The sequence below is a fragment of the Lissotriton helveticus genome, chromosome 11 (genome assembly GCF_964261635.1).
Source record: "Lissotriton helveticus chromosome 11, aLisHel1.1, whole genome shotgun sequence".
Taxonomy (NCBI): Eukaryota; Metazoa; Chordata; class Amphibia; order Caudata; family Salamandridae; genus Lissotriton; species Lissotriton helveticus.
The window spans coordinates 1,186,233,318-1,186,253,767 of NC_136072.1; the positions used below are offsets into that span (position 1 = coordinate 1,186,233,318).

Below are 20,450 nucleotides of genomic sequence, written 5' to 3' on the forward strand. Positions count from 1 at the left end.
ACAACGCGGTGAGCAGCGGAAAGCAGAAGGGCCCCACGCAGATCGTGGAGATGCTGGGGGGCTGCACTTCGGAGCTGGAGCTGCTCAGAGTCGGGGCTTCTCGGACCCCAAAGCACTCACCAGTAGATTACTCGGCGGGCTTGCTGGAAAGAAGTCGTGCAGTCTTGCAGATGGCCGGTCCCTTGAGGTCTCGTCGCACCCACGGTTCTCAGCTGGGCTGTAGAGGTGGGTAGAGGTCAGAGGTGCCAGGGAAGCCGGTTCTCGTCGAGCTGGGCAGTCGGATTCCGGAGGAAGGACTTACAGCAGACCGCAGTGTTCTTGGATGGTGCCTGCGGATGCAGGGTGACTACTCCTTAGTCACAAGGGAGAAATCTTAGGAAGAAGTCTTGAGTTCCTTTCGCAGAAAGTAGTTTCAGGATTCAAAGATGATCTGATTTGGAAGGGGGCCAGTCTCTACCTTTATCCTGTAAAAGGGGGCTGGCACGCGACTAGGTCCTGCCCTATGGGTGGGACCAGGAGGGGGGTGGTTACACCCACTTCCTTGGCGGGCTTTTCCCCAGCACAGGGTCTGGAGTGACCCTGGAACTGGTTCCAGCCAGCCTATGCACAGTGAGCACCGGGGTGCCACGTGCAGTCACCTTCCTCTAAAGCCCTGCCTACCTACAATACACAAAACCCTGTCTGGGACGGTGCTGGCACCGCCCCTGGCAGGAAACCCTTTGTCCTTATCTCCTGCTCTGGGAGGACTCCCAGCAGCAGGAGGGCAGACTTGTGTCTCGGTGGCAGCATCCATTTTGTGGATGCTAAGGCTCTGTCTGACTTTTAACCGGGTTATAGGTTACAGGCATGTCGTGTCCCTCTAGAAGGGTGGAATGCTAACCCCGTCGCCAGAATTGGCGAGGGGTTAGTATTCCAATTCGTATGACACCTTACTCGACATGTTTTGATAAAGCGATACCAGAGTTGGCACATAACCGCGAGGATTATAATGCACTTAAGAGTATATGGTATGCGATATCATGGAAACGGCTAAGGGATGGATCCCGAAAGCCGCAGACAGGCTCAGCTCATGCTAGAGCACCATCTCACACGATTCCAAGCACTCTGCCTTCAGGATTGTTAAGGCCTGCTATAGGAGTGACTGATAGGAGATCTGTGTGTCCATTTTTAGGGTTAGATATAGGTATACTATATCTAAAGCAAAGGGTGATTACACCACCTTGCCCCAGCTGTCAAGCAGCCAGTTGTGTCAGATTTGGATGGCCAGCCAGGGGTGGCATAATACATGCTGCAGCCCCTGGTAGGCCCTGGGTACACCTATGCCCTGGGTACCTAGGGTACACTGTACAGGGACTGATAAGGTGGCTCAGTATCCAATTTAGATATGTACCTAAGGTACATGGAATCCATTTTACAGAGAGAGCAGTGGGCCTGAGGTCCTGAACAGCAGGGCCTCAGGTCAACTAAGTCAGAAAACCAGCAAAACACCAGGCAAAAAGTTGGGGGCAACCATAGTCAGGGGTCAACCTTCCTACATAACCCCCCCCCAAACGAAAGGAGATAAGGCTATCCTTGTCCAGGTAAGCCTATATTGCCTAAGTGGCCATTTAAGGAAGTACCAGCACTGGCATGGTTACCCCCTATGTCATGGTCCACTAAGCAATCCCTCACCCTAAGGGTGTCTGAGGGTCTCCACCATAGGGAATCTCTACCTGTGGTGTGTTTTGTCAAAGAAAAAGGCTGGTGCTGAAATGGAGTACTGAAGTGAGGCTCCACTAATTTTGGGCTCAGCTTCCTCCAATCATTTTCCACCATATAGGCCTTTCTTTCCAAGACTGAGTTGTTTTGGGCTCTCAGGGTCAACCTCTGGCTACCTACAGCTGGAGGTTGGGTCCCTCTGGTTGGCTTACTGGAGGGACAGGTCAGGTCTGGGGCCCTCAGGTCCCAAGTTTGGCTGTGCCCAACAGTGTCCATCTGTGGGAGGTCCCTAACTAATTTTAAGGGGGATCCCTCAGGAGTATGTTTTATTTTCACTTGGCTAGGACTACTAGCTTCAGTGCCCTTAATCTGCTGATTGGGAAATTCTTTTGGACAGGGGGCCCTTTGGGGTCCAACACTGGCCTCCCTGACCTCTACAGCCCTGGGCTGACTGAGGCAGGGTAGAGAGGGGCAGGTTACCTGCTCCAGACTGGGTCCCATCTTGGAAGGGTCCACTGACATCAGGGGTTCTGCCAGGCTAGGCCTGACTACCTCTGTGGCAGTTTCTTCACAAGGGGTCAGATCAGTTCCCTGAGGAGGCTGATCCTTTCCTAAAGTCTGGTGGGAGGGAGATTTCTCTTCCTCCTCAATACTCTCTGTCTGAGTGGAGTGATCCATAGTTTCAGGCTTCACAACACTATCATCTGTCTGAGTTTGAGCTGTGGCCATCACAACTCTCCCAACCTTTTCAGGAGGGGGCTCAGTTTGGGTGTGGGCTGTTACCATGACAGCCTTGACAACCTGTTCTGGGAAGGAAGTTGTCTGAGATTGGGTTGTGACTGGCACAACCCTCCTGACCTGTTCAGGGAGGACATCTTGGACTGGGGCTGTGGCTATCACTGGCCCACTAACCTTACCATGGGTATTTACCATTTTAGAATGGGTTTCTTGCTCAACTTCAGCCCAGGCTGAGAGCTCTAAATCATTCCCCAGTAGGCAATCTACAGGCAAGTTTGGTGACACTGCCACTCTCTTGTGGCCAGTGACACCTCCCCAGCTGAGATTGACCACTGCCATGGGATGATCTCTCTGTACTCCATCAATATTGGTCACCTGGTATGTGGCACCAGGTAAAAGTTGCCTTGAGGGGACTAGACTCTCAGTCACCATAGTGATGCTAGCCCCTGTGTCTCTATAGGCCTCAACTTTTATACCATTGATGAGGGGCTCCTGTCTGTACTTGCCCAAAGTGTTGGGACAAGTTGTGAAGTTGGCAAACCCCATGCCAGTCTCACAGACAAGAGTATCTAAGTCTGGGGACCTGGTTAGGCCAGAGTCCCCAGGAACTCCCAAAGTAAATGCACCCAAATTCTTGGGGGCACTCCCACCACCTGGGGGATTACTACTAGTAGTAACAGGAGGTTTGGGAATGTTACTTGGGGGTATGTTTTCCTTATTATTATTCTTTGGGCAACTGCTGTCAGTTTTTAAATGACCCACCTGTTTACAGGGATAACAATAAGGTTTCTTCTGGTTGTTGGAAGGATTCTGGGACCCACCCCCCTCAGAGGATTTTTGGGGCCCTGATGTGGTTTGATCTGTAGATTTATTCCCACCCTTCTCTTGAGGCTTGGTTGATTCCTTTTTCTGGTCACCACCTTGGTTCTTGGGCCTAATCCTGGTTCTGACCCATTTGTCTGCCCTCTTACCCAATTCTTGTGGAGAGGTCAGATCAGAGTCTACCAGGTGCTGGTGTAATAACTGGTTCTGACAATTATTTAAGACTTGCTCTCTCATAATTAGATTATACAATCCCTTGAAATCAGTAACCTTACTACCCAGTAGCCAGCCTTCCAGAGCCTTAGTGGCACAATCAACAAAGTCAGACCAGTCCTGAGACTGAGTTTTCTGGGTGTCTCTGAACAGCAACCTGTACTGCTCAGTGGTTAAACCAAACCCATCAATCAGTGCATTTTTCAGGACCTGGTAATTGTTAGCATCCTCAACTCTAGTAGTGAGGAGCTTATCTCTACCTTTACCATCAAAGGAGAGCCACAGTATAGCTGCCCACTGACTCTGGGGAATGCCCTGCACAGTGCAGCCCCTCTCCAAAGCAGCCATCCATTTCTGGATGTCATCCCCTTGCTTAAAGGGGGGCACTATTTTAGTCAGGTGTTTAGTATCTAAACCCTTCTCCCTATCTCTTGGGAGATTGCTGCCACCAGTGGGAGCTAGCCCACTCATCTGCTGCTCTCTTGCCAGGGCAAGCTTCTCTTTGGCCAGGGCAATTTCTTCCCTTTCAATCCTCAGTTCAGCTTGTCTCATCCTAGCCTCATGCTCCCTTCTCTGAGGGGAAGTAAATCTCCTCTGTGGAGGATTCCTTCTCCCCTGAGAAGAGGCATTAGAGTGCAGAGATCTATTGGAGTCCCTAGAAAGGGATCTATCTCTCCTAACTCCAAGGTTAGGCCCACTTCGGGTCAGTACTGGGGGGCCCCCAGATCCTAGCCCAAGTAAGTCTAAGTTGGTCCTAGTTAGCCTTCTGACTACCTCAAGACCCTTGTCTACCTCATCCCCAGAGAGTACCTCCTGATCCTCCTCCTCAACTGCTGAATCAGTGTTGTGGAGATCTGGATCCCCAGAGGTTCCCTCTAAGGCTGGCATGTTCTCATGTAACTGAGAAAGCTTTCTGGCATCATATGTCTCTAAGAGACCTATCAGAAAGGAAGTGGTGGGGTTAGACCCCTGCTTCAGTTTTCTGGAGACACAGATCTGTCTCATCTCATGGAAACTGAGAGCTGCATATCTTGAAGTGACCTGTGGAGGGTCAACACTGACCAGGGGAGTCTCAGTAGAGTCCTCCTGAGTCGACATGCTTTTCTAGTGAGGTGTAAGTGGTGCACTTACCTACACTATATGTTTGCCTACTGATCCCTTGCTAGAGTTGTAGTTTAGGGTGTGCTAGGCCCTAGGAGCTACAACAGCTGGTTCAGTAGAACTCAGAGTATTCTAAGCTAAGTTATATGTACCTTTAGTACTTATGTGATCTTTCACAAGATATTCTTAGGGCATGTGTGGTAAAACAACAGCAAGCTCAAATCCCACCGCTGCCACCAATGTGAGAAGTTGGCCTGATGTGCAGTGCTCACTATTCTAGTGATCACTATATATCAGTCCAAACAACCCTTATTGATGATTGGTTGTAAGTCAACCTTATAGACCAGCTATCCTAGTAGCATGGATACGAGCAGTCTAAGGCTAAGACTCTAGAGGGCGTGTTAAGCCAGCTGTTTTACCATCACATTACCCCTTGAACACCCAGTGAAAGGACACCACACAAGTTGTTATGAAAATAAACAGTGTATTTATTTATAACAAGACTACCCTGGCTCTTTATGAGACAGGGAGCTAAGCACACAACAAAACTCTTACGAAAATACTTAAGTTAGCACGTTATACACAAATGCCCGAGGGGCACGAAAAACCATATACGCTAAAAGTGGAATGCGAATTACTAGCAGGTAAGTAACAGTTCTAATAGGCTTTGGAATCGCTAGGACTGGACTAGGGAATCGTTAGATTACTACTAGGAGGCCTAGGGGACTCGGGTGCAGAGTGTGCACTCTCACGCGGGATGCGGGACAAAGTCTATGGAAGCTAGAATTCACAAAGTTAGTGTTCACGGGCGAACCCGACCTGGTAGGGAGAAAACGACAGTGGATCCTGACCCTTGGATAGTGAGGCTATGCTGGGACACCGGAGTGCCGAAGTTACCTAGCCCAGGGGCTGCAGCTGCATAGGTCTGAAAAGACGTCGGGGATCTCGTTGCCGGACCAGGAGCCTGGAAGGAAGAAGTTGCTGGCAGGCGACCAGTGAAGGAAAGTTCGATGGATCCAAGCCTGGATCAAGGAAGAAGAAAACCTGAAAGCAGAGGGGACCAAGTTCTTGAATCACTAGCCAGTGATTAAGTGGGCACCAGGATGGCACCGGGCGAAGTCACCGCAGTCAGGTGAGTGGGCGCTGCTGGGCTCTGCAGTCTCTCGGACCAGGAGGCGTTGTCGGCGACCAGGATGGAGGTGCGAGCTGTCCCACGAAGGATGAAGTCGTTGGCGTCGAAGGTACCCAGGATTGGGCAACAAGCCTTGGCTAATTCAAGCCCACGCGGTGGACTCAAAATGGCGTCTTGAGTGGACCAGGAGGGTCCGGGGTGCTCCTCTTCGGGAAGGGAGCAAGGGCCAGTCTGGAGCAACCAGACCAGCAGCAGAAATGTCGTCGGGCGTCGTCAGGAAGGCCACAAGCCAACGGGCTAGTAGCCAAACAACGCGGTGAGCAGCGGAAAGCAGAAGGGCCCCACGCAGATCGTGGAGATGCTGGGGGGCTGCACTTCGGAGCTGGAGCTGCTCAGAGTCGGGGCTTCTCGGACCCCAAAGCACTCACCAGTAGATTACTCGGCGGGCTTGCTGGAAAGAAGTCGTGCAGTCTTGCAGATGGCCGGTCCCTTGAGGTCTCGTCGCACCCACGGTTCTCAGCTGGGCTGTAGAGGTGGGTAGAGGTCAGAGGTGCCAGGGAAGCCGGTTCTCGTCGAGCTGGGCAGTCGGATTCCGGAGGAAGGACTTACAGCAGACCGCAGTGTTCTTGGATGGTGCCTGCGGATGCAGGGTGACTACTCCTTAGTCACAAGGGAGAAATCTTTGGAAGAAGTCTTGAGTTCCTTTCGCAGAAAGTAGTTTCAGGATTCAAAGATGATCTGATTTGGAAGGGGGCCAGTCTCTACCTTTATCCTGTAAAAGGGGGCTGGCACGCGACTAGGTCCTGCCCTATGGGTGGGACCAGGAGGGGGGTGGTTACACCCACTTCCTTGGCGGGCTTTTCCCCAGCACAGGGTCTGGAGTGACCCTGGAACTGGTTCCAGCCAGCCTATGCACAGTGAGCACCGGGGTGCCACGTGCAGTCACCTTCCTCTAAAGCCCTGCCTACCTACAATACACAAAACCCTGTCTGGGACGGTGCTGGCACCGCCCCTGGCAGGAAACCCTTTGTCCTTATCTCCTGCTCTGGGAGGACTCCCAGCAGCAGGAGGGCAGACTTGTGTCTCGGTGGCAGCATCCATTTTGTGGATGCTAAGGCTCTGTCTGACTTTTAACCGGGTTATAGGTTACAGGCATGTCGTGTCCCTCTAGAAGGGTGGAATGCTAACCCCGTCGCCAGAATTGGCGAGGGGTTAGTATTCCAATTCGTATGACACCTTACTCGACATGTTTTGATAAAGCGATACCAGAGTTGCCACATAACCGCGAGGATTATAATGCACTTAAGAGTATATGGTATGCGATATCATGGAAACGGCTAAGGGATGGATCCCGAAAGCCGCAGACAGGCTCAGCTCATGCTAGAGCACCATCTCACACGATTCCAAGCACTCTGCCTTCAGGATTGTTAAGGCCTGCTATAGGAGTGACTGATAGGAGATCTGTGTGTCCATTTTTAGGGTTAGATATAGGTATACTATATCTAAAGCAAAGGGTGATTACACCACCTTGCCCCAGCTGTCAAGCAGCCAGTTGTGTCAGATTTGGATGGCCAGCCAGGGGTGGCATAATACATGCTGCAGCCCCTGGTAGGCCCTGGGTACACCTATGCCCTGGGTACCTAGGGTACACTGTACAGGGACTGATAAGGTGGCTCAGTATCCAATTTAGATATGTACCTAAGGTACATGGAATCCATTTTACAGAGAGAGCAGTGGGCCTGAGGTCCTGAACAGCAGGGCCTCAGGTCAACTAAGTCAGAAAACCAGCAAAACACCAGGCAAAAAGTTGGGGGCAACCATAGTCAGGGGTCAACCTTCCTACATGCCCTCTATAGGAGAAGGCCTAGCAGGGTATGCAGGTGTATCAGGAATGGGTTGCGAGTCACCAGCCTGCAGTGGGTCAGTCCATGGTTGTGTTTGACTGTCTGGGTCAACATCTACTGGGTAGTTGAATTCTTCATCATATTCTTGATTAACTTCCTCATCTGAGTGTGTGGGTGTATATGAATATGTGTCAGGCCTATGTGGCTGAATAGGCTCAAAAAGAATAGGTGAGGTCGAGCAGTCCCTTTTCTTTTTCAGTGGAATAGTGTAAGTCTCCCTCTCAGTCTCTGGCCTGATCTTCCTCTTGTAGAGAGTCATCTTGCCAGAGTTAGGATCAATATACAGTTTTGTTTGTTCTACTGATTCAGGGTCTGGATGTAAGATTTCCTGTTCAGCAGTCGTGTGTGGTTTTGCCAAAGTCTTTTGTTTTACCAGTTTTGGTTCGACGCTGGCCTTTGGTTCGACCGCCTTTGACTTTGCGGTAGGCGGGAGTTCAAATTTGATCGATCCGAATAGGTTTTTGTGGTACTACGGTTTGTTTTTGTAGAACCTGTTTTCTCGTAGCCGGAGGTTTTTCGACAGTGCTTTTCGGCTCGAGTACGGCCTTGTGTACTTGTGTCGATTTTGGAACCGATGGTTTTGGATCAACGGTCTTTGATGTAGGTTCGATTCTTTTCTTCGGTTCGATTTTCTTCGGATCGATGCTTTTCTTTTGTATCGCAATTGGTTTGTCGGCCTTTTGTTTCGGTTCGACAACCTTCTTTTGATCGAGTCCTTTGTTTTTTCAGCAGTGGGCACCGACGTTTTCTGTTCGACGCCCTTTTGTTTCGGCGTAGGTGCCGGGGTACTGCTTTTCGGCTCGACGCCGATGGTTCAACATAGTTCGGTCCGAAGACAGTGTTGTCTACAAGCTTCTTCGGTCTCGATTCCGATGGATCGACATACTGTGGTCCGAAGACCGTGTAGTCGATAAATTTGGGTTTCGTTTTCTGTTCCATCACCTTTGGTCTCGCCATAACCAATCTGGGAGGTTGTTGATTTGATGTCCCTTTAGTAATATTTGTAGCCGGGCTGGATTGCGGGGCTATCGAATGTTTTTCGTGATCTTGGCTAAGGCCTAGTGGCGATGCCTCGACCTGAGCTTGTTGGACCATGGAGGTGAACGGATTGGCCGCCGTAGTTATGGTTGGGCCCGTTTCTTCACTGGAGTCGTCTTCTACGGCTCAAATCCCTTGCTCGTCGTCCCCTACTTCGACGATGTCTTCTTCCTCGTCGATGTAGTATTCGGAGTCATGCTCCGATCCTTGATCCGACTGTTCTTCATATTCTTCTGCCTCGACAAGTTCTTCTTCGTCGCCGAAGATATTATCTGGCTCTGGTGCTCGTCTCTGCATGTTTATTCTAGCGGCCCGTCGAGTTTGAAGTGTCTTTTTAGAACGATTCATTGTGTTCCGGAGATAAACACTTGTTACAGACAGGGTGTTTATCGATATGTGGGTATTTGGAGTTACATTGAGGGCATCTCTTGAATGGGCTCCGTTCCATCGACGACTGGTCGCGTGGCGTCGAGAAGGCCCGCGGCCCGATTCGACGTCCTAAGTAGGATAAAGTTTATAAAGAAGTTGTCGGCACCGATGCGAGACGATACCGACGGGCGTCGAGGCCTTTTGGCCTCTAGAAAGAGTATTTTGATTCCGAACTTTGAGTAAAGGAAGATACATCCGAACCCAATGGCGGAAAAAAACAATCGGAGGATGGAGAGGATGCCCATGCGCACTGTAGTCCGAGGAAGAAGCAATATATCTCGTGATACTTCGAAGACTCTTCCAGGACAACAACGTGCAATCATCCGGACCCAACACTAGGCGGAGATCTACGCACAGATATGAATTCAGCAGCCCACATGCCTCGAACATCTGCTTTGTTCAACAGTTGGACATAATAACGTCATCAAAGAGTCTCAGTTCTTTTAAAACTCCATGAGTTCTTGGACAAATCAATATTCAAGCGAGGGGAAGTCCCTAGCTGCTGTAGGCGGATTTTTCCAAGAAATCGTTGTGGATTTTCGGAACTAGTGGAAGTAGCCTTGCCGTGTTTGGACTGCATAAGCTATGCCTAAATATGGTTTTGATTTCTATGCCTATACAAGGATATGGTGATTTATACCTATATAGGGGCATGAATAGGGAAACGTACAATAGGGTCCTAAAATAATACATAATACGACATCCCAATTCGGATACCAGACTGGAACAAAATGGTCTGGGGCAGGGGTGGGGTGAACGGCATCCATTGCGGCGCCTGTGGCGGAACCAAGGGCGGCGGCCCTGCACCTTGTGGCGCCAGAGCCGGCAGCGAAGGATCCTGTGGCGCCGGGGCTGGCGGCGTAGCCGCAGGGCCAACAAGATTTGGACACAGGACCGCGGATTTAAAGGCGCGCCGGAGGGAGCCCGGGCCCTAAAAAGGTGGTCCATGGCAGAAATAAACTCTTTCATCAGTTCGGGAGTCGCCGACAGACCTGAGTATAACGGGTAGGCCGTGGGACTCCCCTGTTCCAGAGGAACCTCAGCGGCGGAGTCCCTGTCCCTCTCATCCGCCTCCAGGGAGCGACGGGGGGATGTCGGAGAGCGAACACGGTTCTTCAACTTTTTATGGCGCCGCTTACCAGATTCTGAAGGCGAAGACTTAAGAGCCCGAGGAGCGACGGCTCCGATCCCACGAGCGGTCCCGTGAATGGCCCCTAGACCTGGATTGGCAGTGAGAGGAATGCCAGAACTCCAGCAACTTCCGCACCGCTTCTGCAAGTCCTTCGGGCCATGGATCGACAGTCCTGGGAGTCATGATAGGTGTCAAGGCAGAAGAGGTGCACATCATGGTGGTCCGCCACTGAGATGATACGACGGCACGACCCATAAGACTTCAATCCGGGTATCCCTACGTGCACCAGCAGGAGACAAAAATCTCAAAAAAGTAGTCAAAAAATGACTGAGGTACATGCTAAATCCGGATCTGCACTTCCGGCGCGGAAAAATAAAGAACAGACGTCAGCGCGCATGGGTGGCGCCTAAGTACCCTCCGTGATGTCTGAGCCGCAGGATGCCACCTACTGATGCGCAGGGGTACTGCTAAGCAAAACTTTCCGGATTCAGTCTGATGCCTCCGGATATTCTAAGGTAAGGATTCTATCACTAACGTGTCTCTTTCAGATCACATGATTATTTGGTTGAGAACTGCATGTATTACTATGCATATTGGATATATGGCACTGCTGTTTATTGTTGATGTTATAGTTTTTACATTATTTTACAAACCCTTTTATTTTAATATTGTAAATATCGAAATCAATGCTGCTATAGTATACGCTGAATCATTTGCAGTCCTGGGTGTTCAAGTACTGCCACACCTGTTGCCAATAAATAGGTGATAAAAAAAAATGAAAAAACAGTCAACTGATTTTCACTACCCTTATCATGAAAGCCTATAAATAATGATAGCTTACGCGACATGTAACTGAGAGATAACTCAACCAATAGATAACTACATTGCAGTAGAAAAGGTTTTGAAAGTTATGGTTTAGAGAAGCAACAAGGTACTTTTCATACGCCAAAGTACTGCCAGCTGAGAACAGACACTAGAACTATAAAAGAGAGGACCATGTGGAAGCACAAAAAAAGGGAGAGCGTGCAAAGCACGCCACGCATCTCCACATTTCATTATAGTATGAAGGCACAGAACTTGAAACAGTCACAAGTCAAATACCTAGGTATGCACAGGTAGATAGGAGCTAGTTCATTAGGGTAACAGACATTCAAAATCAAGAAACACATGCTGCATAGGGGACTATATCCTGCTCGACTTTTTCAAAACAGTACCAAATGCAATTTCGAACACCTGCACTCACTAAAAAACTTTTTTAATAATTTTCACAAGCAAGTCTTGCGAAGAACTAACATGGATTTCAAAAGTATTGAACTTACCACTTTGCCTGCTTGATGAATTTTTTCTTGAGGTGCTACTCTACCAGTGAAAGTCAGCAAATTGGCATCAAAACTTAATCCCCAGTCACGAAGTTCTTTTTGAACGTTATCATCCCTGTTCATAAAGTAGAATATTACGCATACTAAGGACCATACTCAAAACATGTATCAAACATTGCAATCTACATGAGAAAAACGGAATGGATTGAAAAGTACAAAACTTTGTGGCAAAGGCAACTTGGCAATATGAAGAAAATAAGTTAGAAATTCAGGCGTTGTGTTGCCAAGAACCTTATACTGTATTTCATGCTGCTAAGGTTGTTATGCGTACTCACCCTAAATTTCTTCCCACGGTTATATCTGATTTTCATGTTAACCTGACCATAACTTTACCTACGTTTTTTCAGAATCCTTCCTCTCCAACGGAAAGGTCCCTGCAAACCCTGGATGTTAGGAGGGTGTTGAAATTTTATCTGGATAAAACCAAGGATATTCGTAGGTCAGACCAATTGTTTATCAATTATGGATCAGTCAGGATGGGTCTTGCTACCTCTAAACAGTCCATCTCGAGGTGGATTGTGTCCTGTATATAATTGTGTTACCAAAATGCTAATAAGACTTTAGGGGGTAAACCTAAGGCTCATTCCACCAGGGGCAAAGCTGACACGACTGCTTTGCTCCGTAATGTTCCGATTGCAGAAATCTGCAAGGCGGCCACTTGGAAGTCCGTCCATACCTTTGCTAAGCATTACTGCCTGGACACTGATGCCAGGGCAGACGCTCCGGTTGGGCAGGCTTCGCTGCAAAATCTGTTCGCACAGTAGTGGTGTTATTTCTCTTTTCTCCACCGCCGCTTTGGTGTGGGGATGGGCTTGCTATTCTATTAACTAGATTATGACTATACACAGAGATCCCCTACTACAGAAGGAGTAGTTTCTGTCCTGTAACTCCAGTTCTGTAGTAGGGGTATCTCTGTTATAGTCATAAGAGCCCGCCCTCCTCCCCGGTGGAGAGAGATATTCATGTAAGAAATGCTACAGGTCTGGCGTGTTACGCCTTTAAAAAGAACTGAAAGTAAAAGGGACCTGCAGTGCATTGTGGAATACTGTGCGACTTCTGGAAAGTTCTCTTAAAGGCACAGTATACTGTTCTGAGCCACATAATGGCAGCCTATGGGGCTTGTCTGTCCACTTCTTCCTCTCTATCATTCCAGAGGGTTTTGCTGTGAAAGGCAGTGTTTTTTCTCTTAGAAAACCTTGGACAGGCTGTGCGGTTTGTGGATTTTGGTGGAATTTCTAGTTGAAGTACTGGACAGTGTAGCCTGTGGATATAGGCTGCATTATCTGTCTTTAAATTCTCTCTTAAGTGTTGATGCAGTTCTGCATGTTTTGACAGCTTAAGAGATTTTTGATTGCTCCGGGGTCCACGCACATGGGCGGGACTATTCACTAGATTATGACTATACACAGAGATCCCCTACTACAGAACTTGAAGTTGCCTTGGCCAAAGAGAAGCTTGCTTGTGCTAGAGAACACAGAGAGAGTGGGTTAGAACCCACTGGTGGCAGCAATGTCCCTAAGGATAAATATAGGTCCTATGAGAATAGAAACCTAAGCAAGATTGTGCCCCCCTACAAAGAAGGGGATGACATCCACAAATGGATAACTGCTTTGGAGAGGGCCTGCAAAGTACAGCAGGTGCTCCAATGTCAGTGGGCAGGAATCTTATGGCTCTCCTTTTCAGAAAAAGGTATAGATGAGCTCCTCACAGTTAGTGATGGGGATGCTAACAACTACTCTGTCCTGAAGAGTGCTCTGATTGGTGGGTTTGGCCTAACCACTGAACAAGACTCAGGACTGGACTGATTTTGCTGATTGTGCCACTAAGGCTCTGGAAGGCTGGTTATTGGGAAGTCAAGTTAAGGACTATACAGGATAGTATATTTTGATCATGAGAGAGCAAATCCTTAACTGTCAAAACCAGTTATTGCATCAGTACCTGATTGACTCTGATCTAACCTCTCACCAAGAATTGGGAAAGAAGGCAGACAAATGGTTCAGAACCAGGATTAAGCAGAAAACCCAGAACCAGGGCTGTGATCAGAAAAAAGCAGACCAGAAGGGTAATGAGCAGAAAACAAAAGACCAGAAGTCTTCACCAGGCCCCCAAAAGGCACGGGGGGGGGGGCTCCAAAAAGAACAAACAGAAACAAGAAGGTCCAAAGAAGCCCTGGTGTGGATACTGTATATCAGTCTCTCACTGGTTTAGTGAGTGCACCAAGAAGGTCACAGCACCAACCACCACTGCCCCTAAGACAACTGTTCCCCCAAGTCCAGCTGTTAGTGGTGGTTCCCAGCAAAATGGTGTAGTAGGGTTGACCCTGGGAACTGAGGTGGACTCTGGCCTATCCAGAGTACCAACTCAGGCTGTTCTGGTCTGTGATGGGGACATAGCAATGTCCTCTACTGTAAATCCCAGTAATCTGAGCAAGTACAGGAAGACGCCTTTTATTAATGATAAGATGGCTCAGGCCTTCAGGGACACATGGTGACACCTAACTTTCTGGACCCTGAACAGATCATACTAGGTGAGAAGTACCTAGTGACCAACGCTAGCAATGCCACTACCTCCCATAGTGTGGCAGTTGTTAACTTCTCCTGGGGAGGGGTAACTGGCCTCAAAAGAGTTGTAGTGAGTTCAGACCTTCCTGTAGAGTGTCTTTTGGGAAATGATCTTGAAACCTCAGTCTGGTCTGAGGTGGAGTATAGGACCCATGCAGAAATGCTGGGAATATCAGCACATGTCCTTGCTGTGACCAGGTCACAGGCCAAAAAGTGCTTACCTGAGCAGGTGCTGGATCTTGGAACAATAGACCAGACCCCACCCAAGAGAAAGAGCAAGAGCGTTAAGGCAGTGCCTTCCCTCTTGCCTCAGGTTGAGGATCAGCCCTCCCAGGAGGATGATTCAGAGATCCAAGAGGGAACTGTCATAGAAGAGCTTGAGACTGACAAGGTTGAGTTTCTTGGGACAGGGGGACCTTCAAGGGCAGAGTGAGCCAGGCACAATTAGACTGTTCCTCTCTTGAACACCTCAGACAGCAGGCTGCTGCTGAGGCGGCTGGGAATGCTCAAGGTACCCATAAAGTGTATTGGGATGATGGGCTCCTTTATTCAGAAGCTAGAGACCCCAAACCTGGTGCTTCCATGAGGTTGGTTATACCTCTGCAATTTAGGGGCTTCCTTCTTACCTTGGCCCATGATATTCCCTTAGCAGGACACCTGGGCCAGAACAAGACTTGGAACAGGCTTGTCCCTCACTTTCACTGGCCCCATATGTCAGAAGATACCAAGGAGTTTTGTTGCTCCTGTGTTACCAGCCACTTCTCACACACGTAATGTATTGTGTGGTACCCACAAAATACGCATGTAGTCCTCTAAAAATGAGGCAGTGAAACTAGAAACTCAGGTGCCAGATAACAAAATTAAGCTGTCTATCATCTGAGTGTCTTGAGCTGACCCTGATGTTGAGTGGGAGTAGCTTGTCAGAGCAGGAGCTTTTCCCATTGGTTGGGCAGCATTCCCACAAACAGTGAGTAACAGGGCAGACTTGTCCAAGTGAACACGGCTAGAATGAGCCTTGTGGACACCTGCCTTATTTTCCTCAATATTATTTGATAGGAGTAAAAACATAGGAAAGTATCCCTGACCAGTGCATCAATAGAGCATTCCCCATTGGCTGCCAGTGTGGGTATTTTGCGGTGAGGTTTGGGCATTCTATGTTTTCAGGAATGGGGAGACATTCAATGGTCCCAACTGCCCATAAACGGAAATAACTTGTGAAAGGCTTGCAGTTGAAATGACATGAAATGAAATACCAGCATTTGCAAAGGGCACAGCAACCTCCGGAGGGGTGCCCCGGCGCTGGGGGCCATTAGGAAGCTTAAGCAAGCTATTGCCCAGTCACAAGGTGCCGGGCTAACCTGCCGCCAGCAATCAAACCGCGAGCCCCATGTTCCGGAGTCAGCTGCCCTAGCCGCTGCACGACACCTCTTCCCAGATGGAGTTTACACTAGTTTGTTTGTTGAGGCATCCTGCTAAACCAGTCCACAAAATCTTTCTAATGTACAAACAAGTGTGTTAATAGGTGAATGTTGTGCAGAATTGCCCCGTGCCAGTAAAGAACGCTAACAAGAGTGGATTCCCCCTTGCTTCTGGATGCATTGACTGTACAAGACTGTGATTGACCTTTATGAAATCACTTGTGAGGAAATGGTGTATTATATGGTGTGGTTGTGCAATCTCACCGTGTAATTTACTTACAAACCTTTTTAGGACCCTTAAGTTTTGTCTGTCAAACCCTCTGCTTCAAACCTGGGTAGCTGTGGCACTGAGCAGCAAGGCTTACAGAAAAGAACAAGTGTAAAACATTTAAACAGCCCCAAAAAATTGAAGAAATATAATTGACACAAGTAATTAGCCACCAATTTATGAAAATAAAGGAATATGCTACTTACCAGTATGCATCTGTTCTTGGCATGTAGGGCTGCTGACATTCATATCTGTGCATAGATCGCCGCCTAGTGTTGGGTCCGGATGATTGCACAATGTTGTCCTGGAAGAGTCTTCGAAGTATCACGAGATAGGTGGCTCCTGCTCTGGACTACAGTGCGCATGGGCATCCTCTCCATCCTCAGATTGTTTTTCGCCATTGTGGCAGAGATGGAGTGCGATACAGTAAGAGATGTCCATGCAAGAAAGTAAGAGTAGGAATGAATGAACGAGTGCTACAGCTGCAACAGGCACCGGGGAGGAGGGCGGGCGATATGAATGTCAGCAGCCCTACATGCCAAGAACAGATGAATACTGGTAAGTAGCATATTCCGTTCGAGGCATGTGGGCTGCTGAATTCATATCTGTGCATAGAATGTATAGCAGTCCCTCCCTTGGCGGTGGCTGCCCGTGCCAGCTGCAGAAGTCTGAAAAAGAGTTTTGAGAACAGCCTGTCCTACAGCTGCTTGGAGTGTACATCTACGCAGTAGTGTTTGGTAAATGTATGTATGGTTGTCCATGTGGCTGCTCTACATATTTCCTGTAGAGGGATGTTTCCTAGGAAAGCCATAGATGCCCCAATTCTGCGCGTGGAATGCGCTCTTGGGGGCACTGTTAAAGTACGTTTAGCTTTAATGTAACATATTTGGATGCATTTAACTATCAATCTAGCTAAGCCATTTTTTGAAATGGGGTTACCTTTGTGCTGTGGTGAAAAGGCAACAAACAACTGTTTTGTTTTCCTGAAATCTTTAGTTCCGTCTATGTAATACAGCAGAGCTCTTTTAACATCCAGTGTGTGCAGGGCTCTTTCAGGTACTGACTGTGGATTTAGAAAGAACACTGGCAGTTCTATTGTTTGGTTTATATGGAATTGTGATACCACTTTGGGCATGAATTTAGGGTTTGTCCGAAGCACGACCCTATTTGCGTGAATTTCAATGAAGGGCTCTTGAATAGTTAGGGCTTGCAGCTGGCTAACTCGAAGCGAAGTAATGGCTACGAGAAAAGCCACCTTCCACGTTAAAAATTGTATCTCACAGGAGTGTAATGGCTCAAAAGGAGGTCCCATTAGTCTGGTTAAAACGACGTTTAGGTTCCAGACAGGGGAAGGTGGGTGTCTTGGTGGAATTACTCGTTTGAGGCCCTCCATGAATGCCTTAATTGCAGGCACTCTGAACAGCGAAAGATGCTGTCTGTTCTGAAGGCAAGCAGCTATGGCTGCTAGGTGTATCCGTATGGACGTGTAGGCTAAATTGCAGCGTTGTAAGTGCAAAAGATAGCATATGATATTTTGAATGGACGCGTCCAGAGGGTTTATGTCGTTGTTACAATAAATGACAAAACGCTTCCACTTTGACGCATAGCAAGCTCTTGTTGTAGGCTTTCTTGCCTCCTTGATAATGTTCATGCAGTCAGGAGGTAAGTTGAGGTAGCCGAACTCTAAGACCTCAGTGTGAGAAGTTGGCCTGATATATGATGCTCACTAATTCTAGTTATCACCTTGTATCAGTCCAAACAACCCCTTATGGTGATTGTTTGTAAGTCAACCTTATAGACCAGCTAACCTAGTAGCAGGGACAAAAGCAGTCTTTAGGCTAAACTCTTTTGGCATGTGAAGCCAGCTGTTTTTACCACAATATAACCCCTTGAATACCAGATGAAAGGACACCACACAGGTTGTTATGAAAATAAAAGGATATTTATTAACTAACATACACCTCTGAACTCTTTATGAGGTCAGAGGGCTAAGCACATGACAATATTACAAAAGAAATACGAGTTTGCACAATATTTACACGAGTGCCTTAGGGGCACGACAAACCATATACACAAAACAATGGAATGCGAGGAAGGAAAGTACTGTAAGGAGATCCAGAGGCTGGAGGATCGGTGGGACTACGCTACGAACTAGGTAAGTACGGAGCAGGAGGCCCACGGGACTCATGTGCAGAGTGGAAACTCTCACGCGGGATGCGTACCAACGTCTATGGATGCTACAGTTTACAAAGTTACGGATTCCGGATGAACTCGGCTGGATGGAGGGAAAACAACAGTGGACCTGGACACTAGGATAGTGAACACAGACTTCAGCACCTAGAAGCTTTAGTTACCTAACCCACAGGCTGCGGGTGCATAGGGTTGAAGTAGTGTCGGGTTTGCTGCGTTGATCCCGGTGATGCCTGAAACAAGGAGTTGCTGGCAGGCAGCCAGATGGAGGAGTCGGGTGGTTACAAAGATGGAACTAGGAAGAAGGAAGTCCTGAAAAGGAAGGGGACAGAGTCTTGGTCACTAGCCAGTGACGGTGCTGGAACCAGGAGGGAACCAGGAGCTGTCGCCGCGTTCAGTTGGAAGAAGGGTCGCTTCTCTCTGTAGCTGCGCGGACCAGGAGCTGTTCTTCACGACCAGGCTGGAGGCACGAGCTGTCCCACGTAGTCTGCTGCTGTTGGCGGTGTCGGATCGTCGACCTGGACAACAGGCCTTGGCTAATGCAAGCCACGCGGTGGAACAAAGATGGCGTCTGGTGTGGACCAGGAGGGTCCGGGGTGCTTCTCTTTCACAAGGAAGCAAGGGCCAGTCTGGGGGACCAGACTAGCAGTGTTGAAATCTTCGGGTCGTCGTCTCAGAGGTCACTAGCCAGCCGGCAAGTGACCAGACAACAGGACAGGCAGCAACCAGGCAAAAGGGCCCCACGCAGATCACGGGGATTCTGGGGGGGCTGGTCTTTGGTGCAGGAGCTGCGTCGGTGTGGGGCTTCTCAGTCCCCAATGCACTCACTCGAGGAACCCTCTGGGGTCGTGCTGGAAGCGCTGTGCAGGTTTCTTCAAGATGGCCATCTCCACGTTACTCGTCGCACCTACGGGTCCCAGCTGTGCTGTGGATGTGGGTAGAGGTCAGAGAGGTCTGGAGGTCCGGGTCTTGTCGAGCTGGGTCGTCGGATTCCGGGATGGAAGGACTTTGCAGCAAACCGCACAGGAGCTTGATGGTGCCTGCGAAGCAGGATGGTCACTCCCTGACCATAGGGGAGATTCTTCAGTCTTCTGGTGTCCAGGAGGTCGAAGGTCAAGAGTTCTTCATGGAAGTTGTCAAGATTAATCTAACTGGGAATGGGACCAGCTCCTACCTTTATTCAGCTAAAGGGGGCTGCACTACGACTAGGTCCCTCCCCTGGGTGGGACCAGGAATGGGGGTGGTTACACCCCCTATCCTTTGTCCGGTTTCCCGCCAGAGCTGGGGCTGGAGTGCCCCAGCAACTGGTTGGAACCGGTGTATGCACAGGGCACCTTGTGTGCCCCAGGCATGTCTCATTCCTTTCAGCATTGGCCTACCTAATACACAAAATCCTGTCTGGGGTGGTGCTAGCACCTCCCAAGGCAGGAAACCCTTTGTCTGAGCCTCCCTTGCTGGAAGGACTCCCAGCAGCAGGAGGTCAGACTTGTGTCTGTGGTGGCAGCATCCATTTTGTGATGCTGAGGCTCGAGTTAACTTTAACCGGGGTTTACAGTTACAGACATGTCGTGTCCCTCTAGAAGGGTGGAATGCTAACCCCGTCGCCAGAATTGGCGAGGGGTTAGTATTCCAATTCGTATGACACCTTACTCGACATGTTTTGATAATGCTATGCCAAAGTTAGCATTTAACCGCGAGGATTATAATGCGCTTAAGAGTATATGGTATAGCATTATCATGGAACAGCTATAAAGACTTGGTTCCGCAAGCTGCAAACGGGCTCAGCTCATGCCAGAGCACCATCTCACATAATTCCAAGCACTCTGCCTTCAGGATTGATAAGGCCTGCCATAGGAATATTTGTCCATTTTAGGGTTAGATATAGGAATACTATATCTAAAGCAAAGTGTGTTTACACCACCTTGCCCCAGCTGTCGTGCAGCCAGTTGTGTCAGATTTGAGTGGCCAGCCAGGGGTGGCATAATACATGCTGCAGCCCCTGGTAGGCCCTGGGTACACCTATGCCCGGGATACCTAAGGTATACTGTACAGGGACTGATAAGGTGGCCCAGTACCAATTGGTAAATGCACCTAAGGTACATGCTTGTCAATTTAGAGAGAGAACAGCTAGACTGTGGGTCTGATTAGCAGGCCCACAGCCAGGGAAAGTCGTAAACCAGTGAAGCAAAAAGCAAAAATCTGGGGTGGCCATGGGATTGCAGACCGCACTCTCCTACACTCAGGAGCCAGATTGCAAGGTTCAGCTGCTGCGGATCTGGGTGCTGAATGTCTCCATGGCTCTGCGTTAAGAGGCTGGGTGTTAGGCGTAGCCTTTGATGGGGCACCACGGAAAGTTCTAGGAACGTGGTGTACCACGGTTGCCTTGCTATGTAGGATCAGGGTCATGTAATGCTGGGGCAGTTTGCG

At 48.9% G+C, this 20,450-nt stretch overlaps 1 protein-coding gene across 1 annotated transcript in view; it reads right to left on the reverse strand.

The window, feature by feature from the left end:
• The window catches only part of PIWIL1 (piwi like RNA-mediated gene silencing 1), a 1,966,306-nt gene that overhangs the window by 664,792 nt on the left and 1,281,064 nt on the right, over positions 1-20,450 (reverse strand). The window contains exon 12 of the mRNA XM_078668015.1: positions 11,527-11,641. Coding sequence (XP_078524141.1) covers positions 11,527-11,641 — 115 coding nt within the window. The remainder of the gene's footprint in view (positions 1-11,526; positions 11,642-20,450) is intronic.